Source organism: Dendrobates tinctorius, unplaced genomic scaffold, assembly GCF_039654945.1.
Source record: "Dendrobates tinctorius isolate UK_male_01 unplaced genomic scaffold, ASM3965494v1 ptg000028l, whole genome shotgun sequence".
NCBI classification, from domain to species: domain Eukaryota; kingdom Metazoa; phylum Chordata; class Amphibia; order Anura; family Dendrobatidae; genus Dendrobates; species Dendrobates tinctorius.
Genome location: NW_027361696.1, coordinates 17,658,457 through 17,676,946, shown reverse-complemented (window position 1 = coordinate 17,676,946; position 18,490 = coordinate 17,658,457). Strand labels below are relative to the sequence as shown.

The 18,490-nt window shown below is 46.2% G+C and overlaps 1 protein-coding gene across 1 annotated transcript in view; it reads left to right on the top strand.

Moving 5' to 3' along the window:
* Positions 1-13,298, top strand: part of ALDH4A1 (aldehyde dehydrogenase 4 family member A1) — a 31,687-nt gene extending 18,389 nt beyond the window's left edge. Inside the window, exons 10-15 of the mRNA XM_073570299.1 lie at positions 739-935; positions 1,329-1,376; positions 2,620-2,772; positions 6,399-6,520; positions 7,266-7,384; positions 10,354-13,298. Of these exons, the coding sequence (XP_073426400.1) occupies positions 739-935; positions 1,329-1,376; positions 2,620-2,772; positions 6,399-6,520; positions 7,266-7,384; positions 10,354-10,466 (752 nt within the window). The 3' untranslated portion in view covers positions 10,467-13,298. The remainder of the gene's footprint in view (positions 1-738; positions 936-1,328; positions 1,377-2,619; positions 2,773-6,398; positions 6,521-7,265; positions 7,385-10,353) is intronic.
* Positions 13,299-18,490: the final 5,192 nt, after the last annotated feature.

Here is an 18,490-nt window from a genome sequence, read left to right as displayed (position 1 = left end):
ACAATTGAGGGGTCATCATTATAGTTGCCCCCATGTCCTACTCACAGGATCCTAAGACGCCAACCCCAAGGGAACTATTGTCTTCATATTGTGAGACATCCGTATATCAAGGTCCGAGTACAGACTGCCATGTGCAGACTGCATGTGAGACTCCTGACCTGAACACTGCTCGCAGACAGTCACACTGGGACTGTGATATCTGGATGTCTGAATTGGGCCTAAGGGTACGTTCCCACATGTCCGCAGTTTTTGCTGTGGGATCTCTACATATTTGCATTGGGGTGCAAGGGTTAACATTTCTCCTTGTGCAGAGTGACATGTCATAGTGAGGAGCCGAGCTCGGCATGGTCAGAGCGAGGAGCCGAGCCCGGCATGGTCAGAGCGAGGAGCCGAGCCCGGCATGGTCAGAGCGAGGAGCCGAGCCCGGCATGGTCAGAGCGAGGAGCCGAGCCCGGCATGGTCAGAGAGAGGAGCCATGCATGCTCCTCTGGGAAATTAAGTATGCAAAGTACCTCTTCAGAGAGGAGGATGACTTGAACTCTAGATCGCTGCTTCCAGTGGGTGACGCTGGAGTTTTAGTCCTCCTTCTCTGAAGAGATAATTTGCATATTTAATCTTTGCATTGCAAAGAGCCCTCATATCTGAGCTTCCAATATCCCAGTGAGGTAACAGCGAGGGAGCAATTAGCATTTACCACAGTCACATCATTAAATTTGGCTTTATTTATTTCCTATGCAGAATGTGGAGGAAAAAACTTCCACTTCATACACAAGTCCGCCGACGTGGAAAGTGCGGTGAACGGCGTGATCCGCTCGGCCTTCGAGTACAGCGGCCAGAAGTGCTCGGCCTGCTCCCGGCTCTATGCTCCAGACTCTCTGTGGCCCCAGATCAAAGCTCGGCTGCTGGAGGAGCACGGCAAGATCAAAGTGGGGAACGTGAGTGCAGATTCCTCCTCCCGTAAGGACGTTCTTATTCCTCCGGAGCTCAGTGATGTCTGATAGGATTAGTGGCTGCGCTGGGCCTCGGATAATACCTGCTGAACCGTCCGCCTCTTACCCTGTCAGGGAGGACGAGAAAACAGAGCATTGGGGAACGTGGCAGAATTTATAGTAAGCAGCCGCTAACTCCACACAGTAATTGAATCGACGCGTCCGTTCCTTGTCAGGTGGGACGTGTCACTTTACAAGCCGGAGGTTGTGTGAGGATTTAGCCCGTGTTCCCGCTCAGCTTTCTCATACATGACAAGCACTTAGGAGCTTTGGGTAAAAAATTAACAAATGTTGGATCCTGATATTCTCTGATCCTGGATTCTCTGCTTTAATTCCCAGCCTGTAGAAGACTTCAGCACCTTCATGTCCACCGTCATTGATGAAAAGGCAAGTACCGGCTTCCTTCTGCAGGTCCGGGCTATCATTACACGTCACAGAAATGTCAAGGTCCATTAATCGAACATCAATAAGACTTGATAATTGCTGAATTATTGCAAAGTGATAGAGAAGTATAAACAACAGGCAGATAAGCAGAAGGAGATATATATACACACACTCATATATGTGGGGGGCCATGCACTTATGTCAAAGGTCAGCAAAATCTGATCACCCGGGACCTTAGACCCCCCCGCCCCATGACAACCCCCCCAAAGTCTGACATCCTCCATACCCACCCCCCCCCCAGAGCCAGGCACCCTCCATCCCCCAGAGCCTGAACCCCCGGAGCCTGGTGACTGACACCCTCCTCAGAGCATGACACCCTCCCCTCCCCCAGGGCCTGATACCTAATACCCTCCCCCAGAGCCTGATACGCCCCCCAGGGCCTGATGCCTGACACCCTCCACAGAGCCTGACGCCAAACTCTCGGGGCCTTATACCCCCACTCCAAGGCCTGACACCATACCCCTCCAGGGCCTGACACCCTCCCCCCACTCCTCCAGGACCTGACACCCTCCCCCCCACCCCTCCAGGGCCTGACAACCCCCCCCTCCAGAGCCTGACACTCCCCCCCCCCCCTCCGGGGCCTGACACCCCCCCCTCTCCGGGGCCTGACAACCCCCCCCCTCTCCGGGGCCTGACCCCCCCCCCCTCTCCGGGGCCTGACATCCCCCCCCCTCTCCGGGGGCCTGACATCCCCCCCCCTCTCCGGGGCCTGACATCCCCCCCCCCTCTCCGGGGCCTGACATCCCCCCCCTCTCCGGGGCCTGACATCCCCCCCCCTCTCCGGGGCCTGACATCCCCCCCCCTCTCCGGGGCCTGACATCCCCCCCCCTCTCCGGGGCCTGACATCCCCACCTCTCTGGGGCCTGACATCCCCCCCCCTCTCCGGGGCCTGACACACACCTCCCCTCCAGGGCCTGACGCCCCCCCTTCAAGGCCTGACCCGCCCCCCCCCAGGGTCTGACACACCTTCTAGAATATCGGATGCCGCATAAAAGAGATTTTGCACAGTTTTGATGGACAGCTGAAAAAGAAAAGCCGATTCCTCCGAGTTGTTAGACAAGAGTGTTACAGTCTGAATACAGTGTAGATATGTACAGTATGTATGTGTATACCTCCCGGTACAGAATATGCATATAGCGCTGTTACTACCCGGATGGGATTGATCACGGTGTTCCCTTCCCCTTAGTCATTCAGACGGATCCAGGGCTGGATAAATCACGCTCGGGAGTCTCCCAGTCTCACTATCCTGGCCGGGGGGAAGTGTGATGACAGAGTTGGATACTTTGTGGAGCCCACGATTATCGAGAGCAAAGATCCGAAGGAGAAAATCATGTCGGAGGTAACAGGTTCCACTAATTACCGTATATAAAATGTCACTAATTGTAGGAATCCCCGCCAATTGTAGAATGTCCATACTTATCAATACCAGAAAGCTGCAATGAGAAACACAAGCAATGTCATATACAGTGGGGGAAAAAAGTATTTAGTCAGCCACCAATTGTGCAAGTTCTCCCACTTAAAAAGATGAGAGAGGCCTGTAATTGACATCATAGGTAGCCACAAGTATGAGAGTCAAAATGAGAAAACAAATCCAGAAAATCACCTTGTCTGATTTGGCAACATTTATTTTTACAAATTATGGTGGAAAATAAGTATTTGGTCATTAACAAAAGTTCATCTCAGTATTTTGTTATATATCCTTGGTTGGCAATGACAGAGGTCAAATGTTTTCTGTAAGTCTTCACAAGGTTGGTACACACTGTTGGTGGTATGTTGGCCCATTCCTCCATGCAGATCTCCTCTAGAGCAGTGATGTTTTGGGCCTGTCGCTGGGCAACACGGATTTTCAAATCCCTCCAAAGGTTTTCTATGGGGTTGAGATCTGGAGACTGGCTAGGCCACTCCTGTACCTTCATATGCTTCTTACAAAGCCACTCCTTTGTTGCCCTGGCGGTGTGCTTGGGATCATTATCATGCTGTAAGACTCATCCATGTTTCATCTTCAATGACCTTGCTGATGGAAGGAGGTTTGCACTCAAAATCTCACGATACATGGCCCCATTCATTCTTTCATGTACACGGATCAGTCATCCTGGTTCCTTTGCAGAGAAACAGCCCCAAAGCATGATGTTGCCACCCCCATGCTTCACAGTAGGTATGGTGTTCTTTGCATGCAACTCAGCATTCTGTCTCTTCCAAACACGACAAGTTTTGTTTCTACCAAACAGTTCTACTTTTGTTTCATCAGACCATATGACATTCTTCCAATACTCTTCTGGATAGTCCAAATGCTGCAGGATCTGAGTTACTGATGTTAGCCTTTGTTGTGGTGGTCCCAGCTCTATGCAGGTCATTCACTAAGTCCCCCCGTATGGTTCTGGGATTTTTGATTACCGTTCTTGTGATCATTTTGGCCCTATGGGGTGAGATCTTGTGTAGAGCCCAGATCGAGGGAGATTATCAGTGGTCTTGTATGTCTTCCATTTTCTTATTATTGCTCCCACAGTTGATTTCATCACATCAGGCTGCTTGCCTATTGCAGATTCAGTCTTCCCAGCCTGGTGCAGGGCTACAATTTTGTTTCTGGTGTCCTTAGACAGCTCTTTGGTCTTCACCATAGTGGAGTTTGGAGTGTGACTGAGGTTGTGGACAGGTGTCTTTTATACTGATAACAAGTTCATACAGGTCCATTACTACAGGTAATGAGAGGAGGACAGAGGAGCCTCTTAAAGAAGAAGTTACAGGTCTGCGAGAGCCAGAAATCTTGCATGTTTTTAGGTGACCAAATACTTATTTTCTACCATAATTTGAAAAATAAATCTGTCCAAATCAGACAAGGTGATTTTCTGGATTTGTTTTCTCATTTTGACTCATAGTTGTGGTCTACCTATGATGTCAGTTAGGCCCCTTTCACACATCAGTTTTTTGCCATCAATCACAATTTGTCAAATTTTGAAAAAAACGGATCCGGCGACTGATGCCGCTGGATCTGTTTTTTTCTCATAAACTTGTATTAACGACGGATGGCCACACGTTTCATCAGTTTGTCCGATTTTTGCTAGAATGGAAGGCTATGGGCGATGGATCGCTGTCTGACAAATGAAGGAATCAGTCGACGGATTCCCATTTTTTTAAACTACGCATGCTCCGACACTGTGTGTGTATGGTGTGTGCGGGCTAGGTGTGTGTGCGGGGGTCTGTGCAGGGCTGTGGGGCTATGCGGGGGTCTGCATGTGTGTGTTTGTGTGTATGCAGGCATTGTCCGATGGGACTACAAGTCACATCGGGCCATGCCTGCTACAGTGACAGTGATTGATTGACACATTAGCCAATGATGGGACAGTAGTAGTCCCATCATCCGGCTAATGTGTTGAATGTAAAATAAAACAAAACATACATACATATAGTCCATACTCACCATCTACACCTAATCCCCGAAGCCCTCGATCACCTGTAAAAAAAAATTAAAATAATAAACCAACAATACTCCCTGTGTCCAACGTAATCCAATTAATACGATTGTCCCACGATGGTTATCACCCGTTGAGAGCTGTCACATCAGGTGATGCGACCGCTCTCCAGGGGCTCCAGTGATACAATGACGGAGATAATCCTCCACATTGTATCACTCCGCCACCGACAGGTCACCAGAGTTCACCTGTCATTTTGTGGCACTTATCTCAAAAGACACACTGCCGGAGGGTTATCTCAAGTCAGTGTGTCATCGGAGGCCTATAGAGAGGTCACATCTGCTGATGTGACCGCTCTATAGGGGAGATCATCGTGGGACAATCGTTATTAATGGGATTACGTCGGGCAGGGAGTATATTGTTGGTTTGTTTTTTATTTATTTTTTTGCAAGTGATCGATGGCTTCGACTGGATCGGCATACAATAAAGATTTTGAAAAAATGTGTCGTGTTTAATTTCATCAAAATACTTTATTCTTGTGTGTTTTTTTAACCCTTTATTAATATAAGATTAATAATGAATAGGCGTCTTATTGACGCCTCTCCATTATTAACCGGGCTTAATGTCACATAAAATAGCAAGGTGACATTAACCCTTTATTACCCTATATGCCACCGCTACACGGCAGTGGGAAGAGAGGGGCTAAGTGCCAGAATTGGCACGTCTTAGAGATGCGCCATTTCTGGGGCGGCTGTGGGCTGGTATTTGTAGCCGGAGGGGGGGGCAATATCCATGGCCCTTTCCTAGGCTATTAATATTAGCCCGCAGCTATCTGCATAGCCTTTCTGGCTATAAAATATAGGGGGACCCCACGTCATTTTTTTGGGGTCCCCCTATTTTAATAGCCAGTAAAGGCTATGCAGACAGCTGTTGGCTGATATTCATAGTCTGGGAAGGGGCCATGGGTATTACCCCCTTTGCAGGTTACAAATTTTGGCCCCTGACAGTCGGCTTTCCCCCTCTGGTGCAAAAAATTGTGCTGGAGCCCACGCCATTTTTTTTTTTTTTTAAAATAAAACATTGTCCATTAATAAACATCGGCCTTACTATTATTTATCTATCTATATCTATCCACCATTGATATATCAAAAGATGGATATATCTATGGATATATCTATGGATATATCTATGTATTATATATATCCCATATCTATCTATCTATCTATAGATCTGTCTATCGATCTGTGGGTGTTTTTAAAAACGGATCCGTCGAAAAACGGAAAAAATGAATGCGACGGATCAGTTTTTCACAATCTGCGACGGATCCGTCGAGCCGACGGATTGTGACTGACGTCAAAAAACTGATGTGTGGAAGGGGCCTTACAGGTCTCTCTCATCTTTTTAAGAGGGAGAACTTGCTCAATTGGTTTCTGACTAAATACTTTTTTTCCCCACTGTATGAGTGTCCCAAATGCCGAGCACCGTACCACACACCACCATCCATTAGTGTACTATAGCCCCCTATTAAATACACTCATCTTTATTTTTCCTGCAGGAAATCTTTGGACCGGTGTTAACTGTTTACGTCTATCCAGAGAATAAGTACAAAGAGGTTCTGCAGCTGATCGACACCACGTCCCCGTATGGCCTCACGGGGGCAGTGTTTGCCCAGGATAAGTACGTACTTGCTGTGCAGTTAGGAGTCTTCTATTCTCTGCTACTTGCAGTGTAGAATACGGAGAGAAGGGAGCCTCATAGAGACTTGTATTACCCAACCTAGACTCTTATATCCACTAACATCAGGAGATCTCTACTTTCCCAATAATGCGTCTCTTATCTGCAGTAAATGAGTCCAGTTAATATTACATTGATGGATAACATTGAAGCGACAGTCTTATCTGACCTGCAGACAATGAATGAACATCTCAGGGTGAAGCTGGATGTCCAGAGACACGGGCCCCCCACATAAAGCCCCCTATACACCTGTGGGCTGAACGATAGTACGGCCGGCATCTGTCTCACCTGACTCCGCCATATACAGGAGCGCTCACTCTGCCGCTGGTAGATATCCCTCGTGGAGCCTTATCTCTAGAGAATAGTCCAAATCGCACCTGCAGATCCTTATTACAGAAGCTCCGCAGATCACTTCCATTGAAAACGTCACAATGTATAAGATTTATGTAAATATTGACAACGTCTACAACTTTGTGACACATGTGATGAGCAATTTCACACTTGTTATTTTTTTCACATATGTAAACACGGCCATTGTGGACGCTTGGCTGATACGTTTTAACTGTACTGATACACTATAGCAAACTATCGGAAGAGAGCGGAGCGCTGCTTGCTGAGTATTTCATGTTGCAGTCTTCGTGGCTCTGATTTTCTTTCTTTAGTAAAATCCTATTATAATTTCACTTAGGATCGTGGTGCAGGAGGCGACCGCAGCGCTGAGAAATGCAGCCGGAAACTTCTACATCAACGATAAGTCCACGGGAGCAGTGGTGGCTCAGCAGCCATTCGGGGGATCGCGTGCATCGGGTGAGTGCAAGGGTCCTGATCCCACTGAAATTGTCTTATCGTGTGAAATCCAATACAAATCACTGGTCCCAAAATATATTAAATCTATAGTGATTGTTGTAAAAGGCTCATATGAGGATCAGAGTGTTCTGAGGACAGAGACTCATTAATCCAGCAACACGGATCACTCCTGGGAACCCAAAGCCCAATAATGGGGCTCAAAGGCCACTGTGTGGTCCAATCTCACAGAAGAGTGACTGTTCCCCAAATCACTAATAAATGCTGTAATAGAGATGTGTCAGAACAGATAAAGCACTGCAGCATGGTAAAGGGGCTGCACATGGATCAGAGAGCCCGTCCTGCCCCCTGTCCACCACAGAAAGCGCATACAGTAACCGGAACACAGAGAAATGGAAGTACTGGCTAGGTCTGATGAACAACATTTTCCATCCTGGCAGAATAGTGAGTGCAGCTCTGGGGTATAATACAGGATGTAACTCAGGATCAGTAATGTATGTACACAGTGACTGCACCAGCAGACTAGTGAGTGCAGCTCTGGGGTATAATACAGGATGTAACTCAGGATCAGTAATCTAATGTATGTACACAGTGACTGCATCAGCAGAATAGTGAGTGCAGCTCCGGGGTATAATACAGGATGTAACTCAGGATCAGTAATGTAATATATGTACACAGTGACTGTACCAGCATAATAGTGAGTGCAGCTCTGGAGTATAATGCAGGATGCAACTCAGGATCAGTAATGTAATGTAAGTACACAGTGACTGCACCAGCAGAATAGTGAGTGCAGCTCTGAGGTATAATACAGGATGTAACTCAGGATCAGTAATGTATGTACACAATGACTGCACCAACAGAATAGTGAGTGCAGCTCTGGAGTATAATACAGGGTGTAACTCAGGATCAGTAATGTAATATATGTACATAGTGACTGTACCAGCAGAATAGTGAGTGCAGCTCTGGAGTATAATGCAGGATGCAACTCAGGATCAGTAATGTAATGTAAGTACACAGTGACTGTACCAGCAGAATAGTGAGTGCAGCTCTGGGGTATAATACAGGATGTAACTCAGGATCAGTAATGTATGTACACAATGACTGCACCAACAGAATAGTGAGTGCAGCTCTGGAGTATAATACAGGGTGTAACTCAGGATCAGTAATGTAATATATGTACATAGTGACTGTACCAGCAGAATAGTGAGTGCAGCTCTGGAGTATAATGCAGGATGCAACTCAGGATCAGTAATGTAATGTAAGTACACAGTGACTGTACCAGCAGAATAGTGAGTGCAGCTCTGGGGTATAATACAGGATGTAACTCAGGATCAGTAATCTAATGTATGTACACAGGAACTGCATCAGCAGAATAGTGAGTGCAGCTCTGGAGTATAATACAGGATGTAACTCAGGATCAGTAATGTATGTACACAGTGACTGCACCAGAACAATAGTGAGTGCAGCTCTGGGGTATAATACAGGATGTAACTCAGGATCAGTAATCTAATGTATGTACACATTATCTACACCAGCAGAATAGTGAGTGCAGCTCTGGAGTATAATACAGGATGTAACTCAGGATCAGTAATGTAATGTATGTACACATTGACTACACCAGCAGAATAGTTAGTGCAGCTCTGGGGTATAATACAGAATGTAACTCAGGATCAGTATTGTAATGTATGTACACAGTGACTACACCAGCAGAATAGTGAGTGCAGCTCTGAGGTATAATACAGGATGTAACTCAGGATCAGTAATGTATGTACACAATGACTGCACCAGCAGAATAGTGAGTGAAGCTCTGGAGTATAATACAGGGTGTTATTCAGGATCAGTAATGTAATATATGTACACAGTGACTGTACCAGCAGAATAGTGAGCGCAGCTCTGGAGTATAATACAGGATGTAACTCAGGATCAGTAATGTATGTACACATTGACTACACCAGCAGAATTGTGAGTGCAGCTCTGGGGTATAATACAGGATGTAACTCAGGATCAGTAATCTAATATATGTACACAGGAACTGCATCAGCAGAATAGTGAGTGTAGCTCTGGGGTATAATACAGGATGTAACTCAGGATCAGTAATGTAATGTATGTACACATTGACTACACCAGCAGAATAGTGAGTGCAGCTCTGGAGTATAATACAGGATGTAACTCAGGATCAGTAATGTATTCACACATTGACTACACCAGCAGAATTGTGAGTGCAGCTCTGGGGTATAATACAGAATGTAACTCAGGATCAGTAATTATATATACAGTGACTGCACCAGCAGAATAGTGAGTGCAGCTCTGGAGTATAACACAGGATGTAACTCAGGTTCAGTACACGATAAGTAACAAAATTACTTTTCAAAGCAACTCAACTTTTATGCCCTTTGAGACAGCTAGATAGGCCGCAGGTCAAAGAAAGTTGAGTAAAATTACACCTTCAAATCTGTGATCCGATGTCTTATTCCAGAATAATCTTTATTTTTCTTAATATGTAAGTAAGCAGTTAAGATCTATGGGTCGGGACACTGATCGTACTGAAACTTTGCCTCTAGAGATTATTTTAAAAAAATGGGGGTGTTGCCAGGGAGACATGTAGATCTGGAGAGCAGAAAGTCATTTATTACATGTCTTGCACTGGTAACGTCCTCTTTCATGTAAAATAAAGTCTGAAGGTGGAGTCTCATGGAGATCTGTGTCCAACCCATAAATCTTAACAACCATTTACATATTGCGAAAACCGTGGACTTCTCTGGAATAAGAGATCAGATCGCAGTTGTCAAGGTGTCATTTTATTCAGCTTCCTATGACCCACATGTACATGGCCATATAGAGGTTGTAGGAGGGCTGATCCCTCTGTCTGATAGATTCCCTTTATCTGCAGGTTGGAGTATGACCTAGATATGACCATGTTCTGTATGTTTGTCTACATCACTTTGGACTAAATAATTTTACTCTCTCAACAGGAACAAATGACAAACCCGGGGGTCCACACTACATTCTGCGCTGGACGTCACCGCAGGTCATTAAAGAAACCCACGTTCCTCTAACTGAATGGAAGTACTCCTACATGCACTAAGGTCCCTGTTCACACGTCTGCTGGAGTATCCTCTAATCCTAGAGACTGATGAACAATATTTTAATATGTTTTAGAAATTTTAGGAAACTATTTTAACTAAAATCCACTTTTATCAGAAACTTGGATGTGAACGGCTTGAAATCTGAGACAAGATATATAATGAAAGTTCCGACGGAAACAATGGAGTGAAGCGTCTGTGCCCTCTCCTAGCAGCAGGTGTACATCTGTGGATACAGCAAAGCAGGGATTTATGACACTTGTGCAGGAGTCTCCATTGTTACATGCACAGAAGTCACTTGGTTACATTACAGAATCTAATGTTTCTTTTCCGACTTTGGATGTGAGTGAAGATTACCAGGATCCGTGTGGTGTCCGTGTACACTTATATTGATGAAGTCTGCTGCCTGCGCCTGTCCTCTGCTCCCGTCCTCTGCTCCCTGCTTGCCGCTTGTCCTCTGCTCCCTGCTTGCCGCTTGTCCTCTGCTCCCTGCTTGCCGCTTGTCCTCTGCTCCCTGCTTGCCGCTTGTCCTCTGCTCCCTGCCTTCCGCCCGTCCTCTGCTCCCTGCTTGCCGCTTGTCCTCTGCTCCCTGCTTGCTGCTTGTCCTCTGCTCCCTGCCTTCCGCCCATCCTTTACTGCTTGCTGCCCACCCTCTGCTCCTTGCGGCCGCCCTATACTTACAGCGGTCGCCCTCTGCTCCCTCCAATCTATCGTGAAATTCTCCATACAATTGTTTTATCATTTCTGTTGCAATATTATTGTCATGATCGCCAGTGTCACCAAATATCTTTCATGACAGAATGAGACGAGTCTGTTTTCTCAGCACCGATCTATTTGCAGAAGAAGTCTGCTATTCTGCACCTGCTAGTTTCTATAGAGGGAGGGTCACATGTCCAGCTCGACACCCACCCATCCATGACGCTCGTAGTGGCAGGCAGGTCAGTATAAATCAGTTACATATTGTTTATGATCATGTAGTTCGGTAGGAGCTGCACGGCCATTACCAATCAGCCTGCACGCAAAAATCTAGGTGCTCATGCCGACGTCTATTGGCTGCAGTTCTCCATTCCTGAGCGTGACAGCCTCATAGAAAAAATATATGATGCAGACCTGCCCCTGTCTGGGAGACCTGCTCCGGCCGGGGACACCTGGTTCGCCCCTGGCGAGCCTGCCCCTGTCTGGGAAACCTGCTCCGGCCGGGGACACCTGGTTCGCCCCTGGCGAGCTTGCCCCTGTCTGGGAGACCTGCTCCGGCGGGGGACACCTGGTTCGCCCCTGGCGAGCCTGCCCGTCTGGGAGTCCGGCTCTGAGACATGCGGCCAGTCAATGCATTTGAAACAGATCAGATCGATTTGCTGTGATATCTAAATGAAACCTAATTATTGAGTTAAAAGCTGCTGTAGCTGAATGCAGAGGCCATTTTGCACCTTTGCCTTGCGCTAGTTGCTTCGCCGTCTGTAAGACTGCAATAATTGTAAGTCTGTTGTGTAACAAAACTACCTTTATCTTAGTGAAATAATAGGCGGACTCGATGACATTTGTGTCTTCTGCTCAGTAAATTGAATCAATATTCATGAGCCCAAACCAAGAATGGATCCAAAACCAGAAAGATGCAAATCTTTGCATTCCTGATGTTAAGTATGGACCAAAATACATAAGTGTGACTGAGGCCTAAGGCTACTTTCAGACTTGTGTTATGAGGTGCAGCGCAGGGCTGCCGCTAAGCTCCGCCCCCGGCCGCGCCTCCTCTGGTCAGCTCCTCCTATGGGAGCATGACGCTGCATACAACCGGCGTACCCTATATTTAGCGTTGGGTACGCTGGCTGTGTGCTGGTATGATGTTGCCGGCGCATGCGCCCTTTTTGCGCTGCGCCGGCATGCGGCAAACGCACCGTGTTGCATTTTTGTGCGCTCGGCGCAGCGCAAGAAGGGCGCATGCCCCGGCAAAATCATGCCAGCGCACGGCCAGCATACCCAACACTAAACATAGGGTATGCAGGTCGCATGCAGCGTCATGCGCCCAAAGGAGGAGCTGACCGGAGGAGGCGCGGCCGGGGGCGGAGCTTAGCGGCGGCCCTGCGCCTCATAACGCAAGTCTGAAAGTAGCCTTAGACAAATCTTTCCAACTCCTCAGAGCTACTGGTAAAACAGGTGTTTCTGTTAAATCAATCGGCTCCTTGACCACTCATCATCCTGTATAGTCAGAGCACAGAGTCGATCACTGCCAAAACCACAGCTATCAGTCGGCCATTAAATAAGAGCGATTGTATATTAGTGACTGTGCATATTATAGCAATTGAAGAGTCCTGGACATCAGTGTGAGGGTCCGTTGAAGCCTTAATGCCCGACTTAAGGCAAATTACTGTCAACCCCTAAAATACTGAAGATATAGGAAAAATCATATCTAAAATTCACTTATTTGGCAGATACATTAATGCCCTGTACGGGGTCCAGGTCCCAAAACCCCCAGCAATCACGTGATACATGTCCGAACAGTATGCAGCTCAGCAGACAGGAGTGCACACGCAGCGCAGTACAGTATCAGGATAAAGCACACCAGGCCTGCCAGATATGAACAGACATAATCATATTTAAAAAGTAATAATCTTTGATTAAGAAGGAAGAAAGATGGTGGAACGTTGGGAAAATGTCAAACACTGGAATGTATCACTCATTACACCTGCTAATTACTATGTGAGCTGTAGATGGCAGCATTTACAGTAAGACCCGTCGCCCGTCTTATGTTACTGATCATCAGGGTGATTATTCCGGGGGTAAAACAAATATTAAAACTGGAAACTAAAGTAATAATTATAATAAAACTCTGCATTTTACACTTTGCTTTCTTTTATTTTGTTATCAAATTTGCTAAATTATCCCTAAAAGTAAGGTACATATGCAGACAACGGTGTTTAAACGTATATGAGGGTCACCAGTGTTTTGTCAGGGTTAGTGTTTACCAGCAGTGCTTTATACATCTGGAGGAATTACAAAACATCCCCTATCCCTATCCTACAATGTTCTTCACAGACCATGGACTTGTATTGTACCTCTCATCCGTGATACTGGGAAAAAGGACCTGTGGTCTCCAGTAGTGTATGTACATAGTGACTGCACCAGCAGAATAGTGAGTGCAGCTCTGGAGGATAACACAGGATGTAACTCAGGATCAGTAATGTAATGTATGTACACAATGACTGCACCAGCAGAATAGTGAGTGCAGCTCTGGAGTATAATACAGGATGTAACTCAGGATCAGTAATGTAATGTATGTACACAATGACTGCACCAGCAGAATAGTGAGTGCACCTCTGGAGGATAACACAGGATGTAACTCAGGATTAGTAATGTATGTACACAGTGTCTGCACCAGCAGAATAGCGAGTGCAGCTCTGGGGTATAATACAGGATGCAACTCAGGATCAGTAATGTATGTACACAGTGACTGCACCAGCAGAATAGTGAGTGCAGCTCTGGAGGATAATACAGGATGTAACTCAGGATCAGTAATGTAATGTATGTACAGCAACTGCACCAGCAGAATAGTGAGTGCAGCTCTGGAGTATAATACAGGATGTAACTCAGGATCAGTAATGTAATGTATGTACACAGTGTCTGCACCAGCAGAATAGTGAGTGCAGCTCTGGAGTATAGTACAGGATGTAACTCAGGATCAGTAATGTATGTACACAGTGACTGCACCAGCAGAATAGTGAGTGCAGCTCTGGAGTATAGTACAGGATGTAACTCAGGATCAGTAATGTAATGTATGTACACAGTGACTGCACCAGCAGAATAGTGAGTGCACCTCTGGAGGATAACACAGGATGTAACTCAGGATCAGTAATGTAATGTATGCACATAGTGACTGCACCAGAAGAATAGTGAGTGCAGCTCTGGAGTATAATACAGGAGGTAACTCAGGATCAGTAATGTAATGCATGTATACAGTGACTGCACCAGCAGAATAGTGAGTGCCGCTCTGGAGTATAATACAGGATGTAACTCAGGATCAGTAATGTATGTATACAGTGACTGCACCAGCAGAATAGTGAGTGCCGCTCTGGAGTTATTTTTTGTACTCATTTATATAGCGCCATTAATTCCACAGCACTTTACAGGCATTATTAGTATAATACATTATGTAACTCAGGATCAGTAATGTGTTTATAACATTTCTGTTAATGCAGATGTATTTACAGTGGGTACGGAAAGTATTCAGACCCCTTTAAATTTTTAACTTTGTTTCATTGCAGCCGTTTGGTAAATTCAAAAAAAGTTAATATTTTTTTCTCATTAATGTACACTCTGCACCCCATTTTGAGGGGGAAAAAACAGAAATGTAGAAAATTTTGCAAATTTATTAAAAAAAGAAAAACTGAAATATCACATGTTCATAAGTTTTCAGACCCTTTGCTCAGTATTGAGTAGAAGCACACTTTTGAGCTAGTACAGCCATGAGTCGTCTTGGGAATGATGCCACAAGTTTTTCACACCTGGATTTGGGGATCGTCTGCCATTCTTCCTTGCAAATCCACTTCCGTCTAGTTGGAAGGTGAACATTGGTGGACAGCCATTTTCAGGTCTCTCCAGAGATGCTCAATTGGGTTTAGGTCAAGGCTCTGGCTGGGCCAGTCAAGAATGGTCAGAGTTGTTCTGAAACCACTCCTTTGTTATTTTAGCTGTGTGCTTAGGGTCATTGTCTTGTTGGAAGTTGAACCTTCAGCCAAGTCTGAGGTCCAGAGCACTCTGGAAGAGGTTTTCATCTAGGATATCTCTGTACTTGGCCGCATTCATGTTTCCTTCAATGGGAACCAGTCTTCCTGTCCCTGCAGCTGAAAAACAACCCAATAGCAGTGATGCTGCCACCACCATGTTTCACTGTTGGGATTGTATTGGGCAGTTGATGAGCAGTGCCTGGTTTTCTCCACACATACTGCTTAAAATTATTACCAAATAGGTCTATCTTCGTCATCAGACCAGAAAATTTAATTTCTCATAGTCTGGGAGTCCTTTATGTGTTTTTTTTTGCAAACTCTATTCGGGCTTTCATATATCTTGCATTGAGGAGAGGCTTCCGTCGGGCCACTCTGCCATAAAGGCCCGACTGGTGGAGGGCTGCAGTGATAGCTGACTTTGTGGAACTTTCTCCCATCTCCCTACTGCATCTGTGGAGCTCAGCCACAGTGATCTTGGGGTTCTTCTTTACCTCTCTCACCAAGGGTCTTCTCCCATGATTGCTCAGTTTAGCTGGGCGGCCAGGTCTAGGAAGACTTCTGCTGGTCCCAAACTTCTTCCACTTAAGGATTATGGAGGTCACTGTGCTCTTAGGAACCTTGAGTACTGCAGAAATTCTTTTGTAACCTTGGCCAGATCTGTGCCTTGCCACAATTCTGTCTCTGAGCTCCTTGGCCAGTTCCTTTGACCTCATGATTCTCATTTGGTCTGACATGCACTGTGATCTCTGAGGTCTTATATAGACAGGTGTGTGCCTTTACAAGTCAAGTCCTATCAGTTTAATTAAACACAGCTGGACTCCAATGAAGGAGTAGAACCATCTCAAGGAGGATCACAAGGAAATGGACAGCATGTGACTTAATCCCTTAATGACCGGAGCTTTTTTCAGTTTTGCGTTTTCATTTTTCGCTCCCCTTCTTCCCAGAGCCATAACTTTTTTATTTTTCCATCATTATGGCAATGTGAGGGCTTATTTTTTGCGGGACGAGTTGTACTTTTGAACGACCTCATTGGTTTTACCATGCAGTGTACTCGAAAACGGGAAGAAAATTCCAAGTGGGGTGAAATTGCAAAAAAAAGTGCAATCCCACACTTACTTGTTTTTTGTTCACTAAATGCTAAAACTGACCCTCCATTATGATTCTCCAGATCATTATGAGTTCATAGATAGAAGAGAACCTAGACATGTTTGGTGTCTAAAGCCCCCATTACACACTGCGATATCGCTAGCAATATCGCTGTAAAGTCACCGATTTTGTGACGCAGGAGCGATATTGCTAGCGATATCGCTACATGTGATACCTCCGACCCACTCCCCTGCTGCTCATCGCTGGTCGCGCGAGAACTCCCTGGACCATTCCTCGTTGGCCACTTCCTGCTGGGCTTCCTGTGGCGCTGACGAGCGACGCGTGGACGCGGGCGGGAGGACGTCAGGATCGCCGCGTCTGACAGGTAAGTAGCGACCCCCGACCCCTGCGATGTCGCTGGTGAGATCTGCCTGTGTGGCAGCTCACTAGCGACCACTTAGCGATGCACCAGCGATCCATATCGTTGTCGGGATCGCTGGTGCATCGCTAAGTGTAACGGTACCCTAAGTGGTGAAAAAGAATTCCAAAGTTTGCTAAAAAAAAAAACAAGTTTCCGAGACCCGTAGTATATCCATTTTTCGTGATCTCAGGTCGGTTGAGGGCTTATTTTTTGCAGGCTGAGCTGACGTTTTTAATACCTTTTTTGTGCAGATACGTTCTTTTGATTGCCCATTATTGCATTTTCGCTGCGAGAAAAAAAATGTAATTCTGGCGTTGATTTTTTTTATCGCTACGCAATTTTGCAATCAAGTTAATCCTTTTTTTATTGATAGATCGGGTAATTCTGAACGCGGCGATACCAAATATGTGTAGGTTTATTTTTTTTTTTAATCGTTTTATTTTGATTGGGGCGAAAGGGTGGTGATTTAAACTTTTATGTTTTTTTTATTTTTAAATACTTTTTTTTTAACTTTTGGCATGCTTCAATAGCCTCCATAGGTGGCTAGAAGCTGTCATACTTGATCGGCATTGCTATGAGCGCTGACCACAGGGTGGCGCTCATAGCAATCTGCCGGCAACAACCATAGAGGTCTCTATCGCGTTGCTGACCCCCGATCACGTGACGGGGGTTGGCCATGCGCTCATTTCCGGCCGGGCGCTGGAAGTACTAGTTAAATGCCTGCTGTCAGCGTTTGACAGCGAGATTTCACTAGTTAATAGGCGCAGGCAGATAGCGATTCCGCCCGTGCCTATTGCAAGCACATATCAGCTGTTTATAACAGCTGACATGTCGCAGCTTTGAGGTGGGCTCACCGCCGGAGCCCATCTCAAAGCGGCGGATACCGACCGCAGTTGCAATAGTACGTCAGCGGTTATTAAGAGGTTAAATATGAATGTCTGAGCAAAGGGACTGAATACTTATGACCATGTGATATTTCGTCTTTTCTTTTTTTATAAATTGGCATTTCTGTTTTTTCCCGTCAAGATGGGTGCAGATTGTACATTAATGAGAAAAAAAATGAACTTTTATGAATTTACCAAATGGCTGCAATGAATCAAAGAGTGAAACAGTTAAAGGGGTCTGAATACTTTCTGTACCCACTGTATGCAGGGCCGCTACTATAATGAGGCAAGTTGAGCCAGGTGCTGAAGCGGCAGGCAGCAGGGGGCGGCATTATGCGCTCCTCTACCCGCAGCACCTACAATTTAGCCTCTGCACGCTGGTGCTGCGGTCGTGCAAGAGGCTGTAATTGATGAGATCACAGGAGGGTAGGAGTCAGGGCCCCCTGATCATGTGACCCCTGACTCCTCCCCTCCCGTGACCTCATCACAGGTCCTGTTGTCGCTCCTCTCCTCATCTGTAGCCTCTTCAATCCAGATATCATGTGACCCTGACTCCTCCCCTCCTATGACCTCATCACAGGTCCTGTGCTCATCAGCCCTTGTTTTTGCAGGACTCTGCTGCCTGTGCTGGCTGTCATCGTCCTGGATGAGGGAAGTTTATTTGTGGGGTCAGGGGGGTTTACAGGGTGTATGTAGCAGAGCCGCGAGTGTGTGAGGTGTACGGAGCAGAGCTGCAAGTGTATGAGGTGTACGGAGCAGAGATGTGTACGGAGTGGAGCCGTGTGTGTGTATGAGGTGTACAGAGCAGAGCCGAGAGTGTGTGAGGTGTACGGAGCGGAGCTGTGTGTTTGCGAGGTGTACGGAGCGGAGCTGTGTGTTTGCGAGGTGTACGGAGCGGAGCTGTGTGTACGAGGTGT